The following is a 23,089-nucleotide window of genomic DNA, read 5'->3' as shown; positions in this document are numbered from 1 at the left end:
ATGGGTCTTAATATCGTCCTTGTCTTTGACGAAGTCCTTATGGTGATTATTCCGTGGTCCATGTCATGCTCCTTATCGTGATCGTTGCCGCAGATCTTGTAATGGTTCTTGTTGTCTTTGCCACTGTCCTTATCATAGTCACTGTTGCCTTTGCCATGTTTCTTATCGTAATCCTTGTCTTTGTTGTGGTCCCTATGATTTTCCTTGTCGCTGTATTTGTTATCTTTGTAATGATCCTTATCATAGTCTTGGTCCGTATCGTGGTTCATGTCGTGACTCTTATCATGAACCTTGTCCTTATCGTTGGTCTAATTCGTAATTATTATCGTGGTCCTTGTCTTTATCCATATCGCGTTTCCTATTTTGGGCTTTTTTTTCTTTGTCATGGTCCTTATTGTGATCCTTATTATTTTGTTCTGGTCCTTGTTGTCTTTGACATGTCCCTTATTGTGATCTATGATGTCTTAATTGTGGTAATAGTCCTTATCATCCTCCTTGCTGCTTTTGTCATGGTCCTTAATAAGTATTTGTTGTCATTGTCATAGTCCTTATCTTGGTAAATTTCGAAGTCCTTATCGTGGTCTATGTCGTGGTATTTATCGTAATCCTTGTCGTGGTGTTTGTCGTGTTTCTTGTTGTATATTTTCATGGTCCTGATTTTGGTCTTTATCGCAGTCCTTGTTGTCTGTCTAATAGTCCTTTTCGTAGTCTTGGTCCTTTTAATCCTTATGGTGGTCTATGTCGTGGCATAATCCTTGTGTTGTTTGTCGTGTTTCTTGTATGTTACCATGGTCCTGATCTTTGTCCTTGTTGTGGTCCTTGTTGTCTTTGTCGTGGTCCTTACAATGTTCCTTGCTGTCTTTGCCATATATCTACATTTTTCATTTCAAAATTAATATTGTTTATACACTTTGACCAATGACTTTCGTGTTACAAGATATATTTCAATCTTTCATTAAAGATAAACGATCAAGGGCGTAAAAAGAAACCTACACCAGAAATACACAGACAACTGATAACAATTTGCTCTGGTGTGCACTTTGGAATAGGATGAAAATAGGCCTACGCATGCACGACCAGATGTCTTCCTGGCTACGTCGATATCAAGTGAACCGCACTGTAACTTCCGACGACCAAGAGTCGTCTCATTCTTTTTAAGGGGAACTGTACATTAAAAATATTTCTTCTACCAAAAGATTTGTAACACGAAATTAGTCGAGTCTGCCCTAATATTTTCTTACCTTCGAAGAAGAAGAACAATAGACGAGAAAGCAACACACAATAGTAGGTCTTCATTGTTGTCCGCTTGATGGTATGCGCAGCGAGTCCTGCTGGCCAGCTCTAGGATAAGGTGCAGTTATAAAGCAAAAGCTGCTGCATATTTCCCACTTGATCAAATAAATATGCAAGCTGGTATTTACTAGCGAGATGTGAGATACACGTGTGCTCTGCATGATGTAGCAACTGTAATATAGAATTAGATTTGTTTTCTCATGTGCACAAATATAGATGAGTTAATGTAATACGTTCCACGTGTATCTCAACAATTCTTCTTTAATCGAGTTGACAAGAGAGCTGTTGTCCATGATTTATGCTATTGACTTATGAATGTAAATATTCACTGATGTCCACATCTGTGGAGTAACGCTTAGCGCGTCTGGCCGCGAAACAAGATGGCCCGGCTTCGAATCGTGTTCGGGGCAAGGTACCTGGTTGAGTTTTTTTCCGTCAACCAAATTTGACCAAATGCTGGGTAAATAACTTTCGGTGATGGATCCCGAACTCATTTCACCGGCATTATCACCTTCATCTCATTCAGACGCCAAATAACCTAAGATGTTGATATAGCTTCGTAAAATAACATACTTAAAAATATTCACTGATAAAATAAAATGCTGCCGTTGTTTGCAAGAGGAAAAAGTTTTCCTTAACAAGGCCGAAATGTAACATATGACGTATTTCATAAACTGCACATGGACAGACATAGTATCATATGTTCACGGATTAAGAATGTAAACAACACAACTATACAAATAATTCATGTTTCAGGAGAAAGGAAAATAATTTCATTAGGCCTATATTTACTAGCAGAACCATTTGACTGAATAAGGATACAAGTTTATTCAACTATTGAATTCATTAATTTATTGTTACTGATAGAACACTGTTGAAGAAGGTTAGAACTGAGACTGTTTTAAAATTCTACAAAACACTAATCGTACCAGCACTATTATATAGTTCTGAAACATGGACACTCACCTCACAGCAGATCAGAAGACTAGAAGCAGCATAGATGCAACTCTAAGGCGCAATTCACACAGAGAAGACGTAGACAGGACGTGGCTCGGACGTCGGGTGGAGACACTACGCGGACGTGACGTGAGCAAAGCATAATGAAGAGTAAAAAAACCATGCGACACTTGCGCGTCGCACAGCTTTCGTAATGTCTTCTTCAGACGATGAGGATGCCCTGGCTCTCGTACAATTTGGTAATATTAAAAAACACTGATAAGATTTTGTGTACACCTTTAGTGGTTTGAAAAAAGGAAGAATGTATGCCATATCTTATTTAATTCGTTTTATTTGGCCCGGGTTCGAATGCCGGTCGGGGCAAGTTATCTGGTTTAGTTTTTTTCCTGTGTTTTCCCTCAATACGAGCAAATTTTGGGTAAATTTCGGTGCTGGACCCCGGACTCATTTCACTAGCATTATCACGTTCATATCATTCAGATGCTAAATAACCTGAGATATTGATACAGCGTAGTAAAATAACCTAATTATTTTTATTTTATTTATTTATGCAAGTTTATTTATTTATTTATGTGTTCATTCATTCATTCATTCATTTATGCATTTATTTATGCACTTATACACTTAATTATGCATGCATTTATTTATTTTTTATTCTGGTAGAGTTAAGGCCATGGGACCTTCTTTTCCACACTACCAGAAGTGAAATACAGCCTATACATTGAAACAATAAAACGTAGTAATATTTATATATACATTCGTTACCATGCACCTTAAGGAGCTTACATACTGTATAATGAAATATTGACTAAACAAGATACATAATTATTTACAATTTATATCCTATTGTCATTTTATAATAGGCCTAAATGACAATTTATGCAAATACATAGAACAACCTATTAAATTCGGCTAATACTCACAAATCAATTCCATGTAAAAGTATGTAATTTTAATTCTTAATTTAAATTTATTAACTGATCGGCAATCCCTGACATGACGAGGTAAAGAGTTCCAAAGGGGACAAACTGACATGGAGAAAGAGAATGAATAAAAATAGGTACGGTGACGAGGAATAGATAATAAAGTCTGATGTTGATTCCGCAAAGTTGTGAGATATTCAAAGCGAGTTCTCAGATATTTTGGAGTAGAAGATGTGATGAAAGAATTGAACATGTATCCCGACCGTTTCCAGAATTTTTATTAATGTCCCACCAATGTTTCTATATCATATTAATGGTTAGAGCGCTCGCCGCGAAACCAGGTGGCCCGGGTTCGATTCCCGGTCGGGGAAATTTACGTGGTTGAGGTTTTTTACGGGATTTTCCCTCAACCCAATGTGAGCAAGTGCTGGGTAACTATCGGTGCTGGACCCCGACTCATTTCACCGGTATTATCACCTTCATCTCATTCAGACGCTAAATAACCTAAAAAGGTATAAAGCGTCGTAAAATAACCTACGAAAATAAAAAATAAAATACAGTATACAATATTACACCATCTCTTCACAAATTGAATATCAAATTCAAAATAGGCGCAAATTTTCTTTCACAGTCAGACGCCACGTGTCGCTTTCAAGGGCCACTCGTGACTCGAAAGAGGCGAAGCGCTGACTTCGAAGTGGCGTGCCCCCATCCCGTCCTCTCTGTGTGCATTGATTCATTTGTTTACATGGGAGAGACTCGAAAACTCATCATGTCTCCGCCCCATGTCCGAGCCACGTTTTCTCTGTGTGCATTGCGCCTAAAAGCCACTAGAAGGTTATACACTTCTTGATCACCGAAGAAACGAGGACATTCACAACATATTAAAAAAAACATAACGGCAGTTCTAGATACATACAGAAGAAGTTGGTACGATCATGTAATCAGAATGCCCCCAGAGAGAATACCACAAAATATCCCAAACTACACACCAAGAGGAACGAGAAACATCGGCAGACCGAAGAAGCGCTGGAGGGACCAGCTGAATCCAGGAGACGGAACAGGCCCAACGGCCTAATCCGAAGAGCATTTGATGATGATTTTTATTGATGAAGGCTTCAAAATTACTTTTTCCACACATTGTGTGTCTAAAGTAAGTCCCACTTTAATATTATTTTTTATTCAAATACTACTTAATCTTAGACAGTGTTTTAGTGCTCATATGGTGCACAAAGTTTCCAGGTTTTGTTTTATTACAGCGATTCGATATGAGCGCCATGTGTGACGCGACAAATATTCCAACTCCTTCCAGACTCTGGATAACATGTTAGATATCACCGTGGCTACAGCTTCTTCAATCCTCTTTCGTAGATCCTGCAAGTCTCGTGGTAGAGGTAGAGGTAGCACAAGAAATAATCGTAGGAAGTTAAATCAGGAGATCGCGGCGGCCATTTCATGTAAGCCTTGTTCATGTCTCGTACCCGTCCTATCCAACGTTGGGGAAGTGTGAGATTGAGATAGTCACGAAATTCACAGTGATAGTGAGGAAGTGCTCCATCCTGCTGGTACAGGTAATCATTGGAATTTTTATTCAGTAACGACGATTGGAGAATGTCGAGGTAGGTTATGCCAGAGATTGTAGACTTGATTAAAAACGGGACGTACAGTTTGCAATGTGACATGTGTAGCACCTTCCACACTGTCTGATGCCGTATTCCCATCTCAAGATCTTCTGAGGCTACATTGAAAACACTCCAGTACACGCTCAACACATTCATTAGAAAGTCCTGGACATCTGGTCTTTTTCTGTGGGTACAAACAACCAATCGTAAATAATTGATGATGTTACTTATTTATCACCTTCCTATTGGGTGCCTCCTTTTCATATCTCGTCCGAAAAGAGCGTTGCACTTGCGTAGCACAATCATTTTTATCGAATTGCAAGACGCAATATGATTTTTCCGCACCATTAAATGCCATTGTTGATTTTTGCTGACAGCGCCGCTTGTGGTCAATCACGAAACTGTAAATTAGAGTGTATAGGGGGAAGATGCCTGACTTTTTCTTCGATTGAAAATTTGAGATACTGTTCATTTCATATTCAAATATCAAAGTTTGGAAGGTATTTTGAAACTACATTTTTGTTACAAAACAGAAAATTAATTACTTTGTTCATAGACACAGGTTTTTCTTCTTTCCTGCACTGTAGGCATCTTTCCCTGACAGTCGGGAAAGATGGCAAATGCAATTAACACATTTACTGACATATGTATTTTAGCTGAACTTGGTGTGATACTCCATATAACAAAATTGAGTTAATCTAAAGCTCATGGACACATTTTCACTCGTTTATCACTACTTAGCATCACAATCGTTGCACGTATTTTATTGCCGTGTGCAAGACTCGTGAAATCACTTCTTGCACACGAGGAATTCAATCCAATACATTTTTTGTCATCATTCTTTTTTAGGCGGAGTTTAAGGGTACGACAAGGAGTCACATACGCTTGCGATGCTCTAAAACAGTTCATACCCTATGTTATAACATGTTCCATAGCAAGTTGAAGACTGTCCTCAATCCACTGACTTCTATTAGAGAATCTTACGTAATGTTTACACACGCCCTGCAATAAAACAATAAATAAAACTCTTGCAACAGGTTATCTTACCCCCAAAAGAGTGAACATCTATCCCAAGTATCGGGCTAAGATGTCTAGTGCTGTGACGCAACCTAAGATGGTCGGTTGGTTGTTAACTATACAAACTTTAGAACCTTTACTACAATATCTATTACAAAGGTTTGACAGTTCTTACGAATTCAAGGATGTATTAAAATTTTAACATTTCTTTGCAATGATTTTATAACAGAAAAATGAGCTGTTTTCTTGCCTTTCTTCTTTTTACAACAAGAACACATGGCAAAATGAGTTAGCTTCCACTCTACAGACATTCAACTGTCTCAGTGATCATGAAGACACGCGCGCGGCGTTCTCTCTTGGAAGAATGTGAAACTACAAAGATATAAACATCTTCCCCCGATAGTCATCTCCCCCCGATTCACTCTAAGATAAAACCGGATGGAGTAATCTTGCCCATGTCACCTGATTTATCATAAATTGTCCGCCAGGCTTTGTGCTATAAATTACTGAAAGTGAGACTTAATTTAGAGACACGGTGTATTTCAATAATTTGATGTTACATCGCTTTTCCGGGAAGATGTTCAATTCTTTGAAAATAAATTCGTAAAAGAAAGTTTATTTTTTGTGTACTGTTTATCTGTACAGTGGAGATAAATGCAGTATGATACAAATATTGAATTTTATAGAAGACCTCTTTACCCGGATAGCATGATCACTGACAGTGTCCTTTCCTACTGGCTAAAGCGCTTATTATTTTGCGCGTAGGAGGGACAGCTCTGTGCCACTGGAGAGAGCTAAAAATAAAATAGAAATATGCCAACACTTCAGTTTAGTAACAAATGGACATGGTGCCCTTTACCTCCGGTGTACAGGTACTTTTTATAAGTCGTGCAATGGTTTCGGCGATATGAAAGTTTGGGAATCCAACAAGGCAGAATCCACTTCAACCTCGCATATTTGGCAAAATCTGCCAAACCATGGGACAAGACCACGTTACTCTCCTCCTTCACACGGAAATCAGGTGGCTTTCGAGAGAAAAAATGTTAGCCAAAGTATTTGAACTAAGAGATGAGCTTCTGACTTTCTTTAGGGAAAATAATGCTTTATGCAATTTTCTTGAAGATGAATTCTGGATCATGAAACTTGCAGACATTTATAAACATTTCAATATGGTAAACATTAGCATCCAAGGTCACAAAGAAGATATGAATGGGTGTGTGCAAAAACGGGTTAACATTCATGGGCATGGATGGGCAACTCGTGCTCCCAAAGTGTTAAAAAACCTTGAAAGAGAGAAAGGCAGACGGAGCCAGCCGAGCAGTTACAAGTTGTTTGTAGTTTCTCTGCAAAAGCCACGGTGCGCTCTGGCGGTTCATGTAGGTGATCGTGATATCTATCCCATGATTTGAATTTCAGAATGACGCATGGTACAGTAATTATAGTAATTTTAGACAGACTATATCTGAACACATAACAAAATTATTTTATTTTTTAGCTTTGTAAATTAGTTTAGTACTGGAAACAAACTGAATACAACCTTTTCAAGATACAACAAATATAGCTGCAACACTTATTTATTATTACACTATTTGTTAATATTTCTTATTATATGTCTTATTTTAAACGTAGAACGCGAGAACTTACAATTCTTTATACATTAGAGAGTATTCCTCTGTTCTCAGAAAGGTAATAGTCTGTATTCGCAAACAATAAGAAATTGAAGGAAGTATTTTTTACATGTCACGGCAGATGAAATAAGCTTACTTCTGAGCTCTTTCTTTACTTTGAGAGCTTTTACACTTCTTTCTTGTATTAAACTCTGCCTCAAGCACATCTATATATATAATTTGAACTGGTAATGGAAATTACGGGAAAACGGCTGAACGGATTTTAATGAGTGACCCCTCATTTTCATGCCTGGCATCCAAAGATTTTCGGAAAAGTAGTAGTTTTCAGTGAAATGTCAATTTTCCTACATAATTTTCCTATTTTCCAAAATCAAACTGTTGTCAGTTTTGAGAACTAATTTTGTTGAATCACGGCCGACTTGATTGAATTTCAGAACAAAACACACATTACAATAAACATTAGGCTATTACACGAAGGCCATAACCTGCAGGAATGCCGACATATTTAGAGTTCAATTCAATTTGTTATTAAAAACTGATTCTGCAGTGTATAATTTTCTGAGTACAGCTGTGTATTGGATATTCAAATCTACGAAACTTGAGGTGGTTTGATGACATTATTACCATTAGAAATTAAATATTATTATAGTTAATATCATGATGCATCTATTCTTCATTAATTGTACATAATATTGATGCTATATTGATGTGACATGAAAGTGAAACGTTTTGAGATTATGTAAGTAAATGTAGAGAATATCTTAATTTAGATCTTCATTTCTATAATTTACTGAGTGACTGCTATATATAACTACAAAACTTAAGTAAGATAATAATATTGTTATTAAAAATCAAAATATTTTTATACTTATTAAACCAGTGGGGTTGGGTCTTTTTCATAAACTTAATGGCAGTGTAGCTAAGGGTAGGGACCAATGGCGGGCTTATGTGAGGGCGGCAATGAACCTCCGGGTTCCTTAAAAGCCAGTAAGTAAGTAATGGCGGTGTAGTGTAAATATTTATATGTGTCATTGCCTTCAGTATTGGCTCGAGGGAGCGCAAAAATTACAGTTCCTAAGGAAAGATAAAAAGGTATTACTTACTGATAAAATAAGAGGCCTAGAAAATTTTGTAGTCTCCAGATCATTTCAGCAAGATCTCTTAGTAGGATAAAATGATTTTACGCTCTACATTTCAAGTTATACATGCAGCAGCTATACGAAAATGCTATTGTTCGAAAGCTTAGCAAACCTGATATTTTTTTAACTTTTGCCTACAATCCACAATGACCTGAAATAGCTACTGCTATCGTCCCGACATTGATACTTGCGTTTTCGCGTTGAAACTCAAAAACTGAAGTTGGATAGGTTCAAGAAAAAGTATTTGGCCTAAAAAAATCCATTGAGAGGGAGTATGTTTCATTATTATGGAAGCAAATAACTATCAAAAAGACAAGTATTCTTCATTGAACATAAATCTGAAAAATTTTTATTTGAACGTCTAACGATCTTAGTTTGCAGCAGCATTTGCTGCACAAGCCACTAGTACAGTATATATGGAAGCAAAGAGTATATTTGGAAATTCTGACTTGGGCAACATTACGAACAGTTCGATTCGTGATTTTGCTGGAATCTGAGTGGCGTGCTGTTCTGTAGACTTATCAATTCAAGCTATAAATTTTCCGGATTTTCTATCGGCGTAAGCCAAAAAGATTTCAGAAAAATTTCGATTCCTTGTCAATTGTCACTGTTTCTCGAAACTTAGCAGGTCTTGAAGTAGGGTCTTATTTTTGATATGAAGATTTTCTTATCACTCTTCAAGATAGTTTATAGTCAGAGAAGGTGAAGTTGTCTATGTTCTACATGATATTGCCACATTTAAAATTTATCCATAAATGCTCTTAGCTAGTCGATCATGTAACGTGCAATTCTGTAATCCGCACGCACAACGCGCTAATGATATTTGACATCAGTCTAACCTTGTTGATATCCCATTTTTACCTTTAGTTATGCTAAAGCAGATGCAGACAGTATTTCTTTAGTAAAACCTTCACTGTTTATTTGTAACATAAAATGTCATGCGTAAGAAAGTGTAATAGAATACAAGCTTTACCTCTCTTCTTAATAAAAAGTTCTCTTTTTACTCGTAACTAAAGAGAAATGATCTGGGAATTATATTGTTTTTCAATTAAAACGAGCCGCCACTTACTGCAGACGCGATCGAACTTGTGTCTTGAAAGAACCGCACACAGACAGTATAGCTAGTACAGAGTCCGTTCTACCTGCACTGAGATTGTGTTGACACTTTGAGAGAACGAGTTGCCCACCCATGTTCATGGGGATGAAATGGGGAAAAATGGACATTTGTGTAGAGAGTAAAAAAGAATTTTTTGCCACAGTAAATTGGACATTTTTATTTTCAATCTTGTAGTATAACCTTTAATGAACTTATGACAATCAATTAATACTTTTTAACATTATTCTTAGGTACAATACACTCGATGCAAGTTACAAAACCTATCGTACCTAGGTATACTTAGTCATAATCAAATTTGTCATTCATAATTATGTCCTCTGTAATATTCTCAAGTCTATAAAAATGGTGGTGCATAGGAGGGACATAATCTAATAATTCAATTGAGTCCTTCAGTTTTTCTGCTTTTATTTGTTTTTTAGTGGTATAGGTTTTTGGCAAATCTTCACCGTTCAGTGACAACTTTCCTGCAGCCCCTACATCCACTAATATAAGACTTCTGAAGATCATGAGTTTGTACGTAGATTAGAATACTTCAAAATATGTTTTCTTGACCTTCCTGAGACACCACTTCAAAACACTTTGTTCGACACTCGCAATCTTGACCTATGCGTTTCTCTGGCTTGTCTTCACCTTTGTAATTCTTGTAGACTTTCGCTATATTTGTACTCTTTTTCTGCTTATCCCTTTTACAATTTTCACAATTTCTCTTACGTTTTGTATAATTACCAACACCGAAACACGCATTATTTTCTCGAACATCACTGCTTCTTTCACTACTAGACTTCATCTTTTTTTTGTGTGTGTTATTTTACGAAGCTTTATCAACATCTTAGATTAGTATTTTGAGTCTGGATGAGATGAAGGTGATAATGCTGGTGAAATGAGTTCTGGTTCCAAAACCGAAAGTTACCCGGCATTTTTCATATTGGGTTAAGGGAAAACTCCGGAAATAATCTCAACCAGTAACTTACCTCGACGGGGAATCGAACCCGAGCCACCTGGTTTCGCGGCCAGACGCACTAGCCGTTACTCCACAGGTGTGGACACGCCATCTTTTCACAGCTTTGTAAACAATCAGTGTAGTCAACTGATGAACGTAATAGGTTGCGAGTTTAATTTTTTTATAATAATTTTCTATCATCACACATTATTATAATGTATAATTTAACCTCAAACCTAAATAGGAATCTTTCATATTATTTTTGACCTGACCACTATTATTTTTAAATCAAAATACTCAGCAGAGAATATTTAACAACCTGCAGCCACAGTAGCGCCATACTGTGATGAAAATAACAAGTTAGATGTTAGTCTGTTTTTGCAATATTTTAATGATACCATTCCGAAGTACAAGAAATTCAGAGTACAGTATCACATTACACAGAAGCCCAACTGCCAGAGAGTAGATAGTATCACTGACAACAGATGGCACCATCTAACTCAATTTGCTTCATTTCGAGGGTTAACCCGTTTTTGCACATACTCATTCATTTTCTGTCTTCCACGGACAAGCTTCTGGCTTTTAAAACTAAACTTGGCGTTAGGAAAAAAACATCTTCTGAAAGGCATCGTTGACATGTTTCTATACTTATCTCAGTGGCAGACTCAAGAATTCAAGTATTAAGATATTGTACCACTAATTTCCAACATCTGGAAACTCTATCGGGGAATCTTGACAATACTTCCCTCCTTTACCATCAGACATGTACGACTGGATCAGGTACCCTTTCGTATACTGCCTTAGGAATGTAGAAAATTTATTGAGCTTGGAAGTGCAGTGAACTGAACTGAAATGTGATCGGATATCAAATGTGAAACCCAGTGAACATCTATATATGTCTTTGATAAATGGTGAGAAAAGAGTTTCCGTTGATCACACAGAGAGTTTTAAACGTATTACTTCAATCCTCCATATCTTATTTGTGTGAACAAGCGTTTTCTTGTTTGACAACCATTAATACCAAACAACGAAATAGGCTTTTGTCCGCGGAAGAAGAACTTCGAATTTGCCTGTCAAAATTGCGGCCTAGAATAGGCCTGAAACTATTGTGTAACAAGAAACAACAACAACACTTAACGGCAAAAAGAATGAGCCGCCGACAATTTCTAAGTTCCAGAGACATAACATTGCGCATGCTCGTCTCGTCAAAGCCGTAGTTCACCAGGTAACACATAATTAAACCATTTAAATTTGCTGTATTTTGTTTAAGAGTCTAAAATATGTTATACCATCGAATGGAGGATTGATTCGACATACATCAGGGCCTCTGAAGAGTGAAATAATAATACAATTCATAAATACAAAATGAACCGAAGCGAAAAAGAACAGGAAAACCAAGTATTATGCCAAAATTCTATTAACAGTCTCTGTAGCGTAAGTCGTTATAGCATTGGTCTATTGAACGAGTTAATAGTATTAGCTCAAGGTTCGAATCTCCTATAATCTTTTTTTTTAATCACAAATTTGTCATCATGTATGTCTCGCAAAGCTATATTTGTACAGTGACATCTCTTAGAATATACCCAAACCCTAATAAATAATACACCTCCCTCCCTTCCAAGTAATACTCCTGTCTGTTAATAAAACGTTCTGTCTCGTCATTACGCTTGAAGATGGCAGAAAGACAGTAACTCCGTCAACAAACCATTGCCCTGGTTCGCGTAGGTTATTCTGAGTCGATGGCGGCGAGAGGGATTGGAGTCCCATTGTCAACTGCTAAGCGGCGGGCTAAATTTTTTATCGAGAATGGTGAAGTTGTGAATCGTTCCATTCCTGGTCGGCCGCGCATCTCTACAAGGGAAGAGAACGCCATGTAATTGAGACAAGTTGAGAATCACCCCTTTAGAACTGTCTCTCAACTGAAGATGGTGTCCAACTTTTCATGTTCCCCACACACCGTGAGGAGACGTTTTAGAGAGCGTGACATTCGGTGTCGTCGAGCTGTGAGGAGAGAACATAACCGATAATTACATTCTGGAATACTCTGTGAAAGTCATAATATATATTATTTTTTTCTGTAGATACTGTTGCGGAATCCTGTTGGAATAATGCAAAACACGCTGCCTCTCCAACATGATTCCGGAACAGCACATACACCCAACTGTTTTATGCACGAACTTTAAAGAGTATTCAAGGATTTAGGAGTTATGTATGGTCCCCTCAATCTCCGACCAAACCGTTCGAGACTGTTGACTTTGTAGAATTTACAAAATCAATCCACGTATATCAGAAAACCTCAAAAACAGTATCAGGGAAAATATCTTCTTCTCTTTTTAACGAAACTGCAAGGAGTGATGCATCACACTCAAATAGAAGCCAGAAATGCCTCAATAAGTAGACTGGTAGTTGCAGTATCTCTTTTCTTAATTTGGGTGAGAAAATAGTCAATGTGGTTTCAATAGCCCCAATCGCGGGGTTGGAAATTCCTTCAGTAACGGTGTATAAGAGGAATTCCTAGGGAAAATGAACATAATTATTGTAAAGAGTTGAGTATTTTTAACATTTCCAAGAATAAATCTGGTCAGATATGAGATCCATCCATTTTAAATTTAATATAAACATTATCAAGATATTCGTGATATGTGTGTACTTAATGCCTACCCACTTCGGTGCTGAACATACTGTTGCTTTGTGTTGATGTAGGTAGACTTACTCGTACTGTATAGCTTCTCCCATGTATCCGGTTGAAGTTCCTGTGCAGGCTCCGCTCTCAGCCTCCTCCAAACTCAGACATTCCACGGATGGGTAGGCCGTCTCGTTCAGTATGGAATTGATGAAATAATCAGCTGCTTTCAAGTAACTGCAATCTCCTAAATGAGTAGAAGTTTTTCTTGGTTCTTTGTCAAAAATTTTCAAATATATTTTATTTTAAAATTACATTATATATTTTTATAATATATTTAAGTAACGTAGGCCTATAGGTTGTTGCAGAAATATCAGTTTGAATTTAAAGTATAGGTACAGATTTGTAATATTTTAAGATGTTACAATTCCTTGTTACTTGCCAGTTATGTATCACGTAATAACAGAACTTATAAGACATTTTATTTTCATTACGCATCGAATTTTAAAATATTTAACACTTTTATAAAAGTGGAAGTGAATTATCTCTAGATTATATTTCTTACCTTTTCCTTTTTCTATTATTTCAGAATTAGATTTACCTTGTAATTCTCGATCTTAACTGCATGTCTTCTGTTATGAGAACTATATTGTAATTTTTGGAAATGCGACTTGAGAGCATGCATGTAAGGGGTTCGTATGAAGTTTATGGGTATGAATAATTCAGTAATTAATGTTTTTCCAATGTGATCAATTGCGACGCAAATTGTCATCCGAAACTATTAAAATGTTTATTTGCTCCAAGTACGTACAATTTTTCTATTTCAATATTTTATCGTTCTTCAAATTCAATATTTTATCATTCTTCAAATTCACTATTTGTAATCTGTTACAAACCAGAATTTATTCTCCGACAATAAATGATGATATAATAGTGCTGAGGGAAATGTTGAAATTCTTTTCGTCCATCAAAAATTTCACAAGCTTTGTGCAGAAACGCTGGACCCCATTGATGAAAAACCACAATCTTATTGACTTCATACTAAACTTATATTTAAATCATTGTTTCGCAGTTCCAAAGTATTGTGCTAATAATGAAAATTATCACTTGGCTGCAGTTCCAACTCACCAAGTAGATCTTCCCCACATACCGGCTGTGTTCTACATCCGCCATTTGCATACAAGTCTACGTGGCCAATAGGTTCCTCGAAGCCGAAGATGCCGCCACAGGTGTGGATAATGTCTACCAAGATGGCGTCCGTGGCGTCTAGTCGTCCAGAGGCGTTCACTTTTCCTAACATCGGATAGGCCGCATCCAGACCTACGAGATTAATTAAACACCCATTAAAGCGCGTAGAATTGGCAATATATTCATTGCATTAATTTTTTAACAAGATCAGGACCAAATCTGGATTTGTTATGTCAGAATTCCTTGCAGTTATAAACACCTTCTCATAGCCAAGTTTGGCACACTGTTTGCTTTCTACAATTCTTAGAATTTCCACTTCATAACTACTGAAAATATTAAGTTGGTCTCACGTTCTCCCGGCACTCTAAGAATCTTTCATTCATCCAAGTTCTTTGCGAACAGTTCTTTCGATCTTCGTAGAAACTTATATCATATATCTCTCTCGTGAAACCCAAAAATGTACCTTTGTTGACTTCAGGGAACAGCATATTTCTTTCTCAAATTTCTCCAGCGGTATATTAAAAAAATGTCGACGTATATTTCTAATTTAATGAGCTAGAGCCCTAAAATACCGTCTCATATCTACTGCGTATTGAAGTCTATATTTGATATTTGATGTTTATCAGCCGATTTTACAATTCATATTTATAGTGGCCTTTTAAATTTCTGCTATTTGTCAAGTACTTCCTGATTACTTCCTATTCTATCTATCCTCTTCTATTCTCTCTCATATCTTTACTGCCTCCCTGTAATTTCTCGCTTTTCTATTTAATATTGTTTATTCATTTCCTTAATAATTGACATTATTTGTTTATTTTATTTCTTTATCTTTTTTCATTCTTTTTTCTCAAATCTACTTATTCTTAATCGTTCTTTTCCATCTATTTTCTCCTAAGTAATTTGTCTACATTTCCATTTTCTCTATTTTGCAGTACTTACATCACATATTATTTCCCTATTATTCTATCTTCTATTAATTTACGTACTTATCTCTTTCTCTTCACTTCACTTCACTTCACTCCTTTCTTCTTTTATTGCCACTTTCCTTAAATTTATATCTACTGTATAATACTGCTACAGTTATAGTACCTCTGATTCTACTCCCAACCCACAACATTGAATCACTTGAAATATCTAATGCACTTAATTATACTTCCAATTTCTCTTTCTTCCACTTCTCATTTGTTCAGATGTTCTTTCACTTTAATTCTCCATTGTTTGTATGTCTATCTTACTACACTCTTACACAATGTTCTTACACTTAACACTTTCTTCTCTATTCCTATTCTATCACTTTCTTGCACTCACTTTTTAGCACTCTTCTTCCTCGCTAATTCCATCCTCCTCACTATTCTGTCCTCCATTTCGCCATTTAATAACCTCTCAAAAGCGCTATCTGTTATGTCCTCACAATCACTGATATCTGGTAGTTGCTTCGTTCCTTTGCTCGTTCTTATCATGTCTTCTCTTTCGTTTCTTTTCACTCCCTTGGAACTGCAGTATATGAATTTTAAATAATAGAGCTGAATTTTTTTTCTATATGTCTGGTTAGATACCATATATGGATAAATGTACCAGCAATCAACTTTTACTTGTCGAAATCTGTTATCCTGGTTCTACCCTCAAACAATTTAAAACGAGAATCTCTCAGCACCAAGAATCCAAGGTGAATTCTACTCCAAGTTATCTTCAATAAAACAGAAACCCTATTTCAAACTCCTTCCCCGGAACCCATTGTGGGATAAGCTGACGGAACTAGATGGACTAACTGGCAGAATCGATATTGGTATGAGGAATATTGCTGTCACCGGCTGAATCCAATATTTTGAAATTAAGTTAGAAAATATCCCCATCAAGATTCTTTTTTGCCAGCAGCGTTTTCAATCTAATATCTCCTAGTTAGCATTAATTGTTGTGACCTATGACAATGACCTAAGGGGCAGTCATGTGTTTTAAATTTGACTAGATACCGAACTGGAACGGGAATATTACTTGGAAAAAGTAATGAAGCAAGTTTGGAAGTAAATTCCGGAAACACTAGGTATATGATTATGTCTCGTGACCAGAACATTGTACGAAATGGAACTATAACATTTGGAAATTTATCCTTTGAAGAGGTGGAGAAATTCAAATATCTCGGATCAACAGTAACAAATATAAATGACACTCGGGAGGAAATTAAACTCAGAATAAATATGGAAAATGCCCGTTATTATTAGGTTGAGAAGCTTTTGCCATCCAGTCTGCTGCGCAAAAAAAAAAAAAAAAAAAAAAAAAAAAAAAAAAAAAAAAAAAAAAAAAAAAAAAAACTCTAAGTTAGAATTTGTAAAACACTTATATTACTGGCTGTTCTGTACGATTGTGAATCTTGGACTCTCACTTTGAGAGAGGAACAGAGGTTAAGGGTGTATGAGAATAAGGTACCTAGGAAAATATTAGGGGCTGAGAGGGATGAAGTTACAGGAGAATGGAGGAAGTTACACAACGCAGAACTTCACGCATTGTATTCTTCACCTGACATAATAATTAGGAAAATTAAATCCAGACGTTTGAGATGAGCAGGGCATGTAGCACGCATGGTCGAATCCAGAAATGCATATAGAGTGTTAGTTGGGAGTTCAGAGGGGAAAATACCTTTGGGGAGGCCGACACCTAGATGGGAGGATACTATTAAAATGGATTTGAGGAAGGTGGAATATGATGGTAGACTGGATTAATCTTGCTCGGGAAAGGGATCGATGACGGATTTTTGTGAGGGCGGCAATGAACTTCCCTCCGGTTTCTATAAAATTCATAAATATGTAAGTAAAATACTGAACTGGATTAGTATCTAAACTGTGTCATCCTGCCTGTAGATTATCTCCGCTTCTCTAGGTCTTTAACCCTGCTGTTCTGTTACATTCTACTATACGAATGTGCTGTTCGAGTCAATATGACCCGACCTCTTATAATTGCATATAAAGTTACAAAATCATGTTTGTGAACATTTGCATGACTACAATAACATAGTTTATCATTATTGTTATTGTTAATATTACTGTTATTATTTTTTTATTTTTTTTATAATCTTACATTATTTTGCTTTTTTTACTATTATTCATTTGTGATATTTTATTTTCCTACATTTTCATTTATTTTTTTCTACATTCTTATTAAAAATTAATAACAACAAATTGAATAAACATACTTGTTTGAATGAAATGTTTAACTTATAATATAACAATAGGCCTTGGAAAATTATAGATTGAACTAAATGCTTGTGCTATGATATAATGATTAACTTCTGTCCTATATTTTGTGTAACACACATGATATACATAATCACAATTCTTTCTCATTGCTTACAATTATGTGACACAAATATGCGACATGACCTTTACAATATGTTTGTTCTAGTTTCCATACAACATGTTCGTTTATTGTCATTGTTTGATGAACAGAACTTACAGCGTTCACGTTTTACAGTTTTTCCTCTTGTAGACTCTGATACCGGTACTGTAGTCACAATTTTAGGTTTTTGAATGTTCTTGACAATTCTGATTGCTTCCTCTGTTCTTGAAAAGTGCTTTCTTCATGAAATATGTTCCTTTGTCAGTGATTTTTCAAGTTCCTCTAAGAATAATCTCCTTCTGGTCAATATATTTGCATTCCAATTTGGATCTATCGAAGTCCACAAGACATACGCATTGTAAGCAGATACATCAAGAATGTTATAGAAAAATATCACTGGCCATCTGTTTGTTTTTCTTTTGCAAGTACATGTATATGTTACTTGGTCAAGTGTGTCTACAGCCTCTTTGGATCCATTATAATCTAAAATCATTTGAGGCTTCTTATCATTCCTGTTGCTGACTTCATTGTCATGATGCAGTGTACTCATTAGCACAACATTTTTGTTTTTCTTTGGGACACAATTGACCACAGTAGTATCATTTGTGAAGCAGAATGGAGAACTATGCATTTCCTTTTTGTTCATTTGCTGTGGAAGTTCTGGCTTATTTTTCCGTATAGTCCCCAACATTGTCATTTTTTTCAAAAGTATTGTTCCAAATTGTAAGAAGTGAAAAATTTGTCACAAGTTACATTTTGACCCCTTAGGTTACTGGAAAGATCACACACTACCCTCATACCCTGACTTTTTTCTGATAGACCATATTCTTTCCCTGTATAAACTTGTGCTACCCATGCATATGAAATTCTGCTGTCACAAAGCGTCCATATTTTTATTCCGTATTTCGATGGTTTGCTGGGAATATACACCTTGAATGGACAGTGACTTCAAAATCCTACTAACTGTTTGACAGTTATATTTTCGCCAGGATTGAAGAATTTAGGAAGGACCTCCAGACATTTCTCCCAAATGCAACGAAAAGCAGCAAGTTTATCAGTGCGTCTTCGTTATTCTCTAGTAGATTTCTTATCAAATCGAAAGACACGCGATATCTTGCAAAAGGTTTCAAGTGACATGGTTGCCCGCAAAATGTTTCTGCCCGTTTTCTGATCCCACAAACATTTTGTTAACTCCCCATGAGATCGAGTCACACCAGCAAGAAGCAAGAGTCCTACATAAGCCTGGTAAACAATACAGTCGATATTTGCCCATTGCTGGCCATAAACTTGCCGTCCTTCTATGTTTGGCATCTATATTATTTCATTATGGTGGCATACCTTGTAAATCCTGGTGTAGTCTTGATGAGGTTCGAGGCAGAAAGATGGCCCTGTTGTGGAGGTGGATTCAACTTCCATTCTATAGCTTTATTCTTGAAAGAACTGACTGAACAATATAGACTGGTTGTTGACTGTCAAAATCGTCATCATTTCCACTTTCAGATTCACTTACATTATCTTCAAATTCCGAAACAAACTCTTCACTGTCGGAGGAATTCACAATTGATACTAACTGATCATTAATCAGTGGTCTTTCCGTCATGGTGTGTGAACTCAAACTGAGAAACAACATTGAAATATTTATCCAGAAAAAATGCAACAGTTTAGAAGGAATTCATTCAGAAAAACAACAGGAAACCAGTCCATTGTTGTAAATTAGTGTATCTGATTGTTGGGAATAATTCAATTTCTACTCATTATAATAAAAGCATGATACAAATTCTTGAAAAATGTTAATACCACATTATAAAAATAATAAAATCTTATGTTGGGTCATATTGACCCGAACGTTACGTAAGTAACAATTACAGATTATGACAAATCTATTTGAAAATTTTAAATTATCTTTAAATCACAAATGCATATTGCATTATTAGACAAAGTCACTGAGTCTCGTAAGCATATCTCACTATTTCAAGAAAATATTAAGAAAACAATATTCACTTCGGGTCATATAGACCCGAACAGAACAGCAAGGTTAAGATAAATGTCGAAATGAACCTCAATTTAACCTCCTGAGTCCTGAGAAATTTGTTGTTTTAATTTTAAAATTCAGTATAATTCTGCACTTAAAAAAGTCACTGACATTAGAAAAAATGGTGAAAAAATTGTGCAGGTTACAGTTATATCACAAATGCAGGTATGTTATACTATACTTCGGGTCTCTGCACATATATATCTTATATCATAATCATGTATCAAGTATGGTATAGTATACTATAATCTCTGAACTCAGGAAGATAAATGGACCAGAGCTCTTCAGCAACAACATGCGATCTTCCCTAATTTTGATGTAACCTTTGTTGTCTCAAACTTCACATGGGTTTCTTATAAAGTTGTAATTCTACACCCAACTCACATACTGTCATAACCAGGCTCAGGGGTTCTTAAGCACTAAACATAGAATGATAGAATATGAAGTTGTGTTGTTACTGGAGCATACAGAGCGACATCTATGCTACAAACAACCTCCTCCCTTTGTGCAGTCTGTTGACATTTGCAATCGAACATTAAGCTGCTGTTCTCAAGTGAAGGTTTTTTCGTGTCTCGTACTCTAGTCATAGGCCTACTGGAAAGTTCGAATGTATAAGCAGAAGTACAAATCAAAATATAAAACAGTACGGTAATATGTTAAGGAATTCGGTCCTAATTATTACTCTATTAACGGCGATATGATAGAATACTGTTTAATTCAGAAATAAGAGGGAACAGCATTGCCGTGGTAAAAGACATCGTCAACAAATTCAGTTGCTGGGTTCAAACGAACGGGAAGAAATAATGTCCTCCACCGTATATCCAAGCTCACAAACCGAATTGTTTGCGGACTTGGGCTACATGATGATACGGGCTGATATCCCGCTAAATAAGTTACAAAAATCCACGTTTTAAAAGTTTCGTGGAGAAATATACGAAAAGAAACCATCCAAGTGGAACGACAATATGGAAGGGATATTAAAAGATGCCTATGAAAAAAAAATACTTGAAGAGTTCGCGGGAAAAACGATGAATGTCACATTTCTGTTAAGGATTGGATAATGATCTAATTGAGTCTATAACTGCAAGGTGTAGTGCTGTTTCTATAGAAAATAAAGAAAAGGATTACTGTATTCGTGGTGATAATTCTCCTTTTTACCGTTTTTCATAAGAACAACATTAAATTTCGTAGTGATCCATTGAATTAGATAATGACATCAATCTCAACAAAACTGTGACATTCATCGTTTTTCCCGCGAACTCTTCACTTGTTTGTGTAAGAGACACATTGTGCTTCACTATAATGGATGCATGCATGATGACAACTGAGAATAAACATCTATCTCTTACGTATTCATATTGTAAATATGTATAATAATGCAACACTGTTGATATTGTAACTATAGTGTCTATTAATAATGCAAAACTGTTCATATTGTAACAGTTTGTAAATATTTCATGTATTGTCTTGCATATGTTGCAAATATGTTCATATCAAATATGTAAACAAGTGGTACCATTGAGTATAGTCGACAGTAATACTGTTTTTCTGTTGTTCTATCGTATTAACTCTACTGCACACACCATTTGCCGCTTGTTTACTAGATTACATGCTCGTCAGTAAGTCATATCCTCCGTGTTTGGATTCTTTCTACTGGCCTAGTGGTTAGAGTGTAGACAACTTGCAATGTTAAATTCCTCAATTTTAGGTCACTTTCCTCAGATGTTATAAAAGATACAAATGTAGAAAAAAATAGGCCAAATGTAACATACTTTAATGTATATAACCGGTTATATAAATTTAACATTCCACATAGCGGTTGGCAAAAAATCATTGATGATATTATTTGCATTAAGAATGACTTCAAATTATTTATAATTTTCCCTGAAGATAGAAATAAACTTAATTTTTTAACATGCTGTGTAAAATATCATTACATTGATATTGTATATTAATTTCAGTCTTCTGGGTACAATACTTTCTGAGAAAAGTGTACCAATGTCACAAAAAATAAGAAAGTGCAGAAAATGTCAAAGTTTCCATGTCTTCCAATGTTAAATAACTCAATTTTGGGTACACTTTCCTGAGAAGTGACAAAAGATGCAAATGTAGAAAAAATAGGGCATATGTAACATACTTTTATGTATACAACCGGCTAAATAAATTTAAAATTCCACTGAGCGCTTAGGAAGAAAAAATTTTTCAGTCATAACATTTCTTGCATTAAGAATTACTACAATATTTTTGCTGAAAATAGGGCTAAAAGCTGAGAATTAGAGGAAAACAAAATCATATTATCATTTTACACATATTAAACTACCGAAAAACGATAAAAACTATTTTTTGTGAAAATTCGGTATAAGACTCCCGTTAAGAATCCGCAAGCCTAGACATAACTCACGTAGTCCCGGTTTCGATCACAAGGACAAGTGAATATTTCTCTTTCAATATCGTCTAAGTTCATTCAGTATTATTGCGGGTTAACGTAATCATCTGAGTTAGAATTTATATATTTTATTATCCATTGTCCCATGACCACGTGTAAAGACACCCTCTCATGTGACTTTTATTATTATCATTTATATCTACTTCCTATAGATTCCAGCGAATTTAGACTTGTGAGAGGACTTCTCACGTTTCTGTACAGACATCATTCTCTTTGTTTCCTGATCAGTTGGAATTCCCTTTCGAGGGTGTATACAGTAGAGTCTCCATAGTAAAATGTTTCACCCTGAAGTCACATGGAAGTTTATGAAATTCCATCGTTCAAATTGTTTGATGAAAACGCTCACAAAGTTCATCATAAATCTCACAATTTGTTTTCAGGGAAAAGTCCAGATGATAATGAACATGCGAATTTTTACCGACTTTTATCTGATTCCACGATACAACATTAATACAGCTTTTTGTTGGATTCGGGACCGTTAGAGTTCGATTTCTCTGGCGTAGCCACGGAGTGAAAAAGATACGGAGAGATTCCGAGTCATGCCAGTTAGTTTAGATTATAGTCTGTCATTGAGTTGACGTGTTATTCAGTTCTGTGTAAAAATTATTTAGAGTTTGTTAATGATTTGACGCGTTACTCAGAAATTGTTACAACTGTGCATTTGATTTAGAGATTTTAGTGATTTTACATGTTCATTAGTTGTGTGGTAAGATTGTTACCACTGTCCATTTGTCTTGGGGCCTAGAGCAGGCGTATCCAATTAGTGAGTTGTGATGCTAATGTTAGTTGCGAGCATTGATCACTGTAAAAACTCGTCTCCACTATCACACTTTT

General features: G+C 35.9%; 1 protein-coding gene across 10 annotated transcripts in view; it reads right to left on the bottom strand.

Moving 5' to 3' along the window:
- Window positions 1–1,356, bottom strand: part of LOC138703412 (uncharacterized) — a 250,547-nt gene extending 249,191 nt beyond the window's left edge. For all 10 annotated transcript variants that reach the window (XM_069831241.1, XM_069831245.1, XM_069831244.1 and 7 more), the window contains exon 1: window positions 1,242–1,356. In XM_069831241.1, the coding sequence (XP_069687342.1) occupies window positions 1,242–1,296 (55 nt within the window). In that variant the 5' untranslated portion in view covers window positions 1,297–1,356. The remainder of the gene's footprint in view (window positions 1–1,241) is intronic.
- Window positions 1,357–23,089: the final 21,733 nt, after the last annotated feature.

This window comes from Periplaneta americana, chromosome 7 (assembly GCF_040183065.1).
Source record: "Periplaneta americana isolate PAMFEO1 chromosome 7, P.americana_PAMFEO1_priV1, whole genome shotgun sequence".
NCBI lineage: Eukaryota > Metazoa > Arthropoda > Insecta > Blattodea > Blattidae > Periplaneta > Periplaneta americana.
This window is presented reverse-complemented; position numbering and strand designations above follow the sequence as displayed.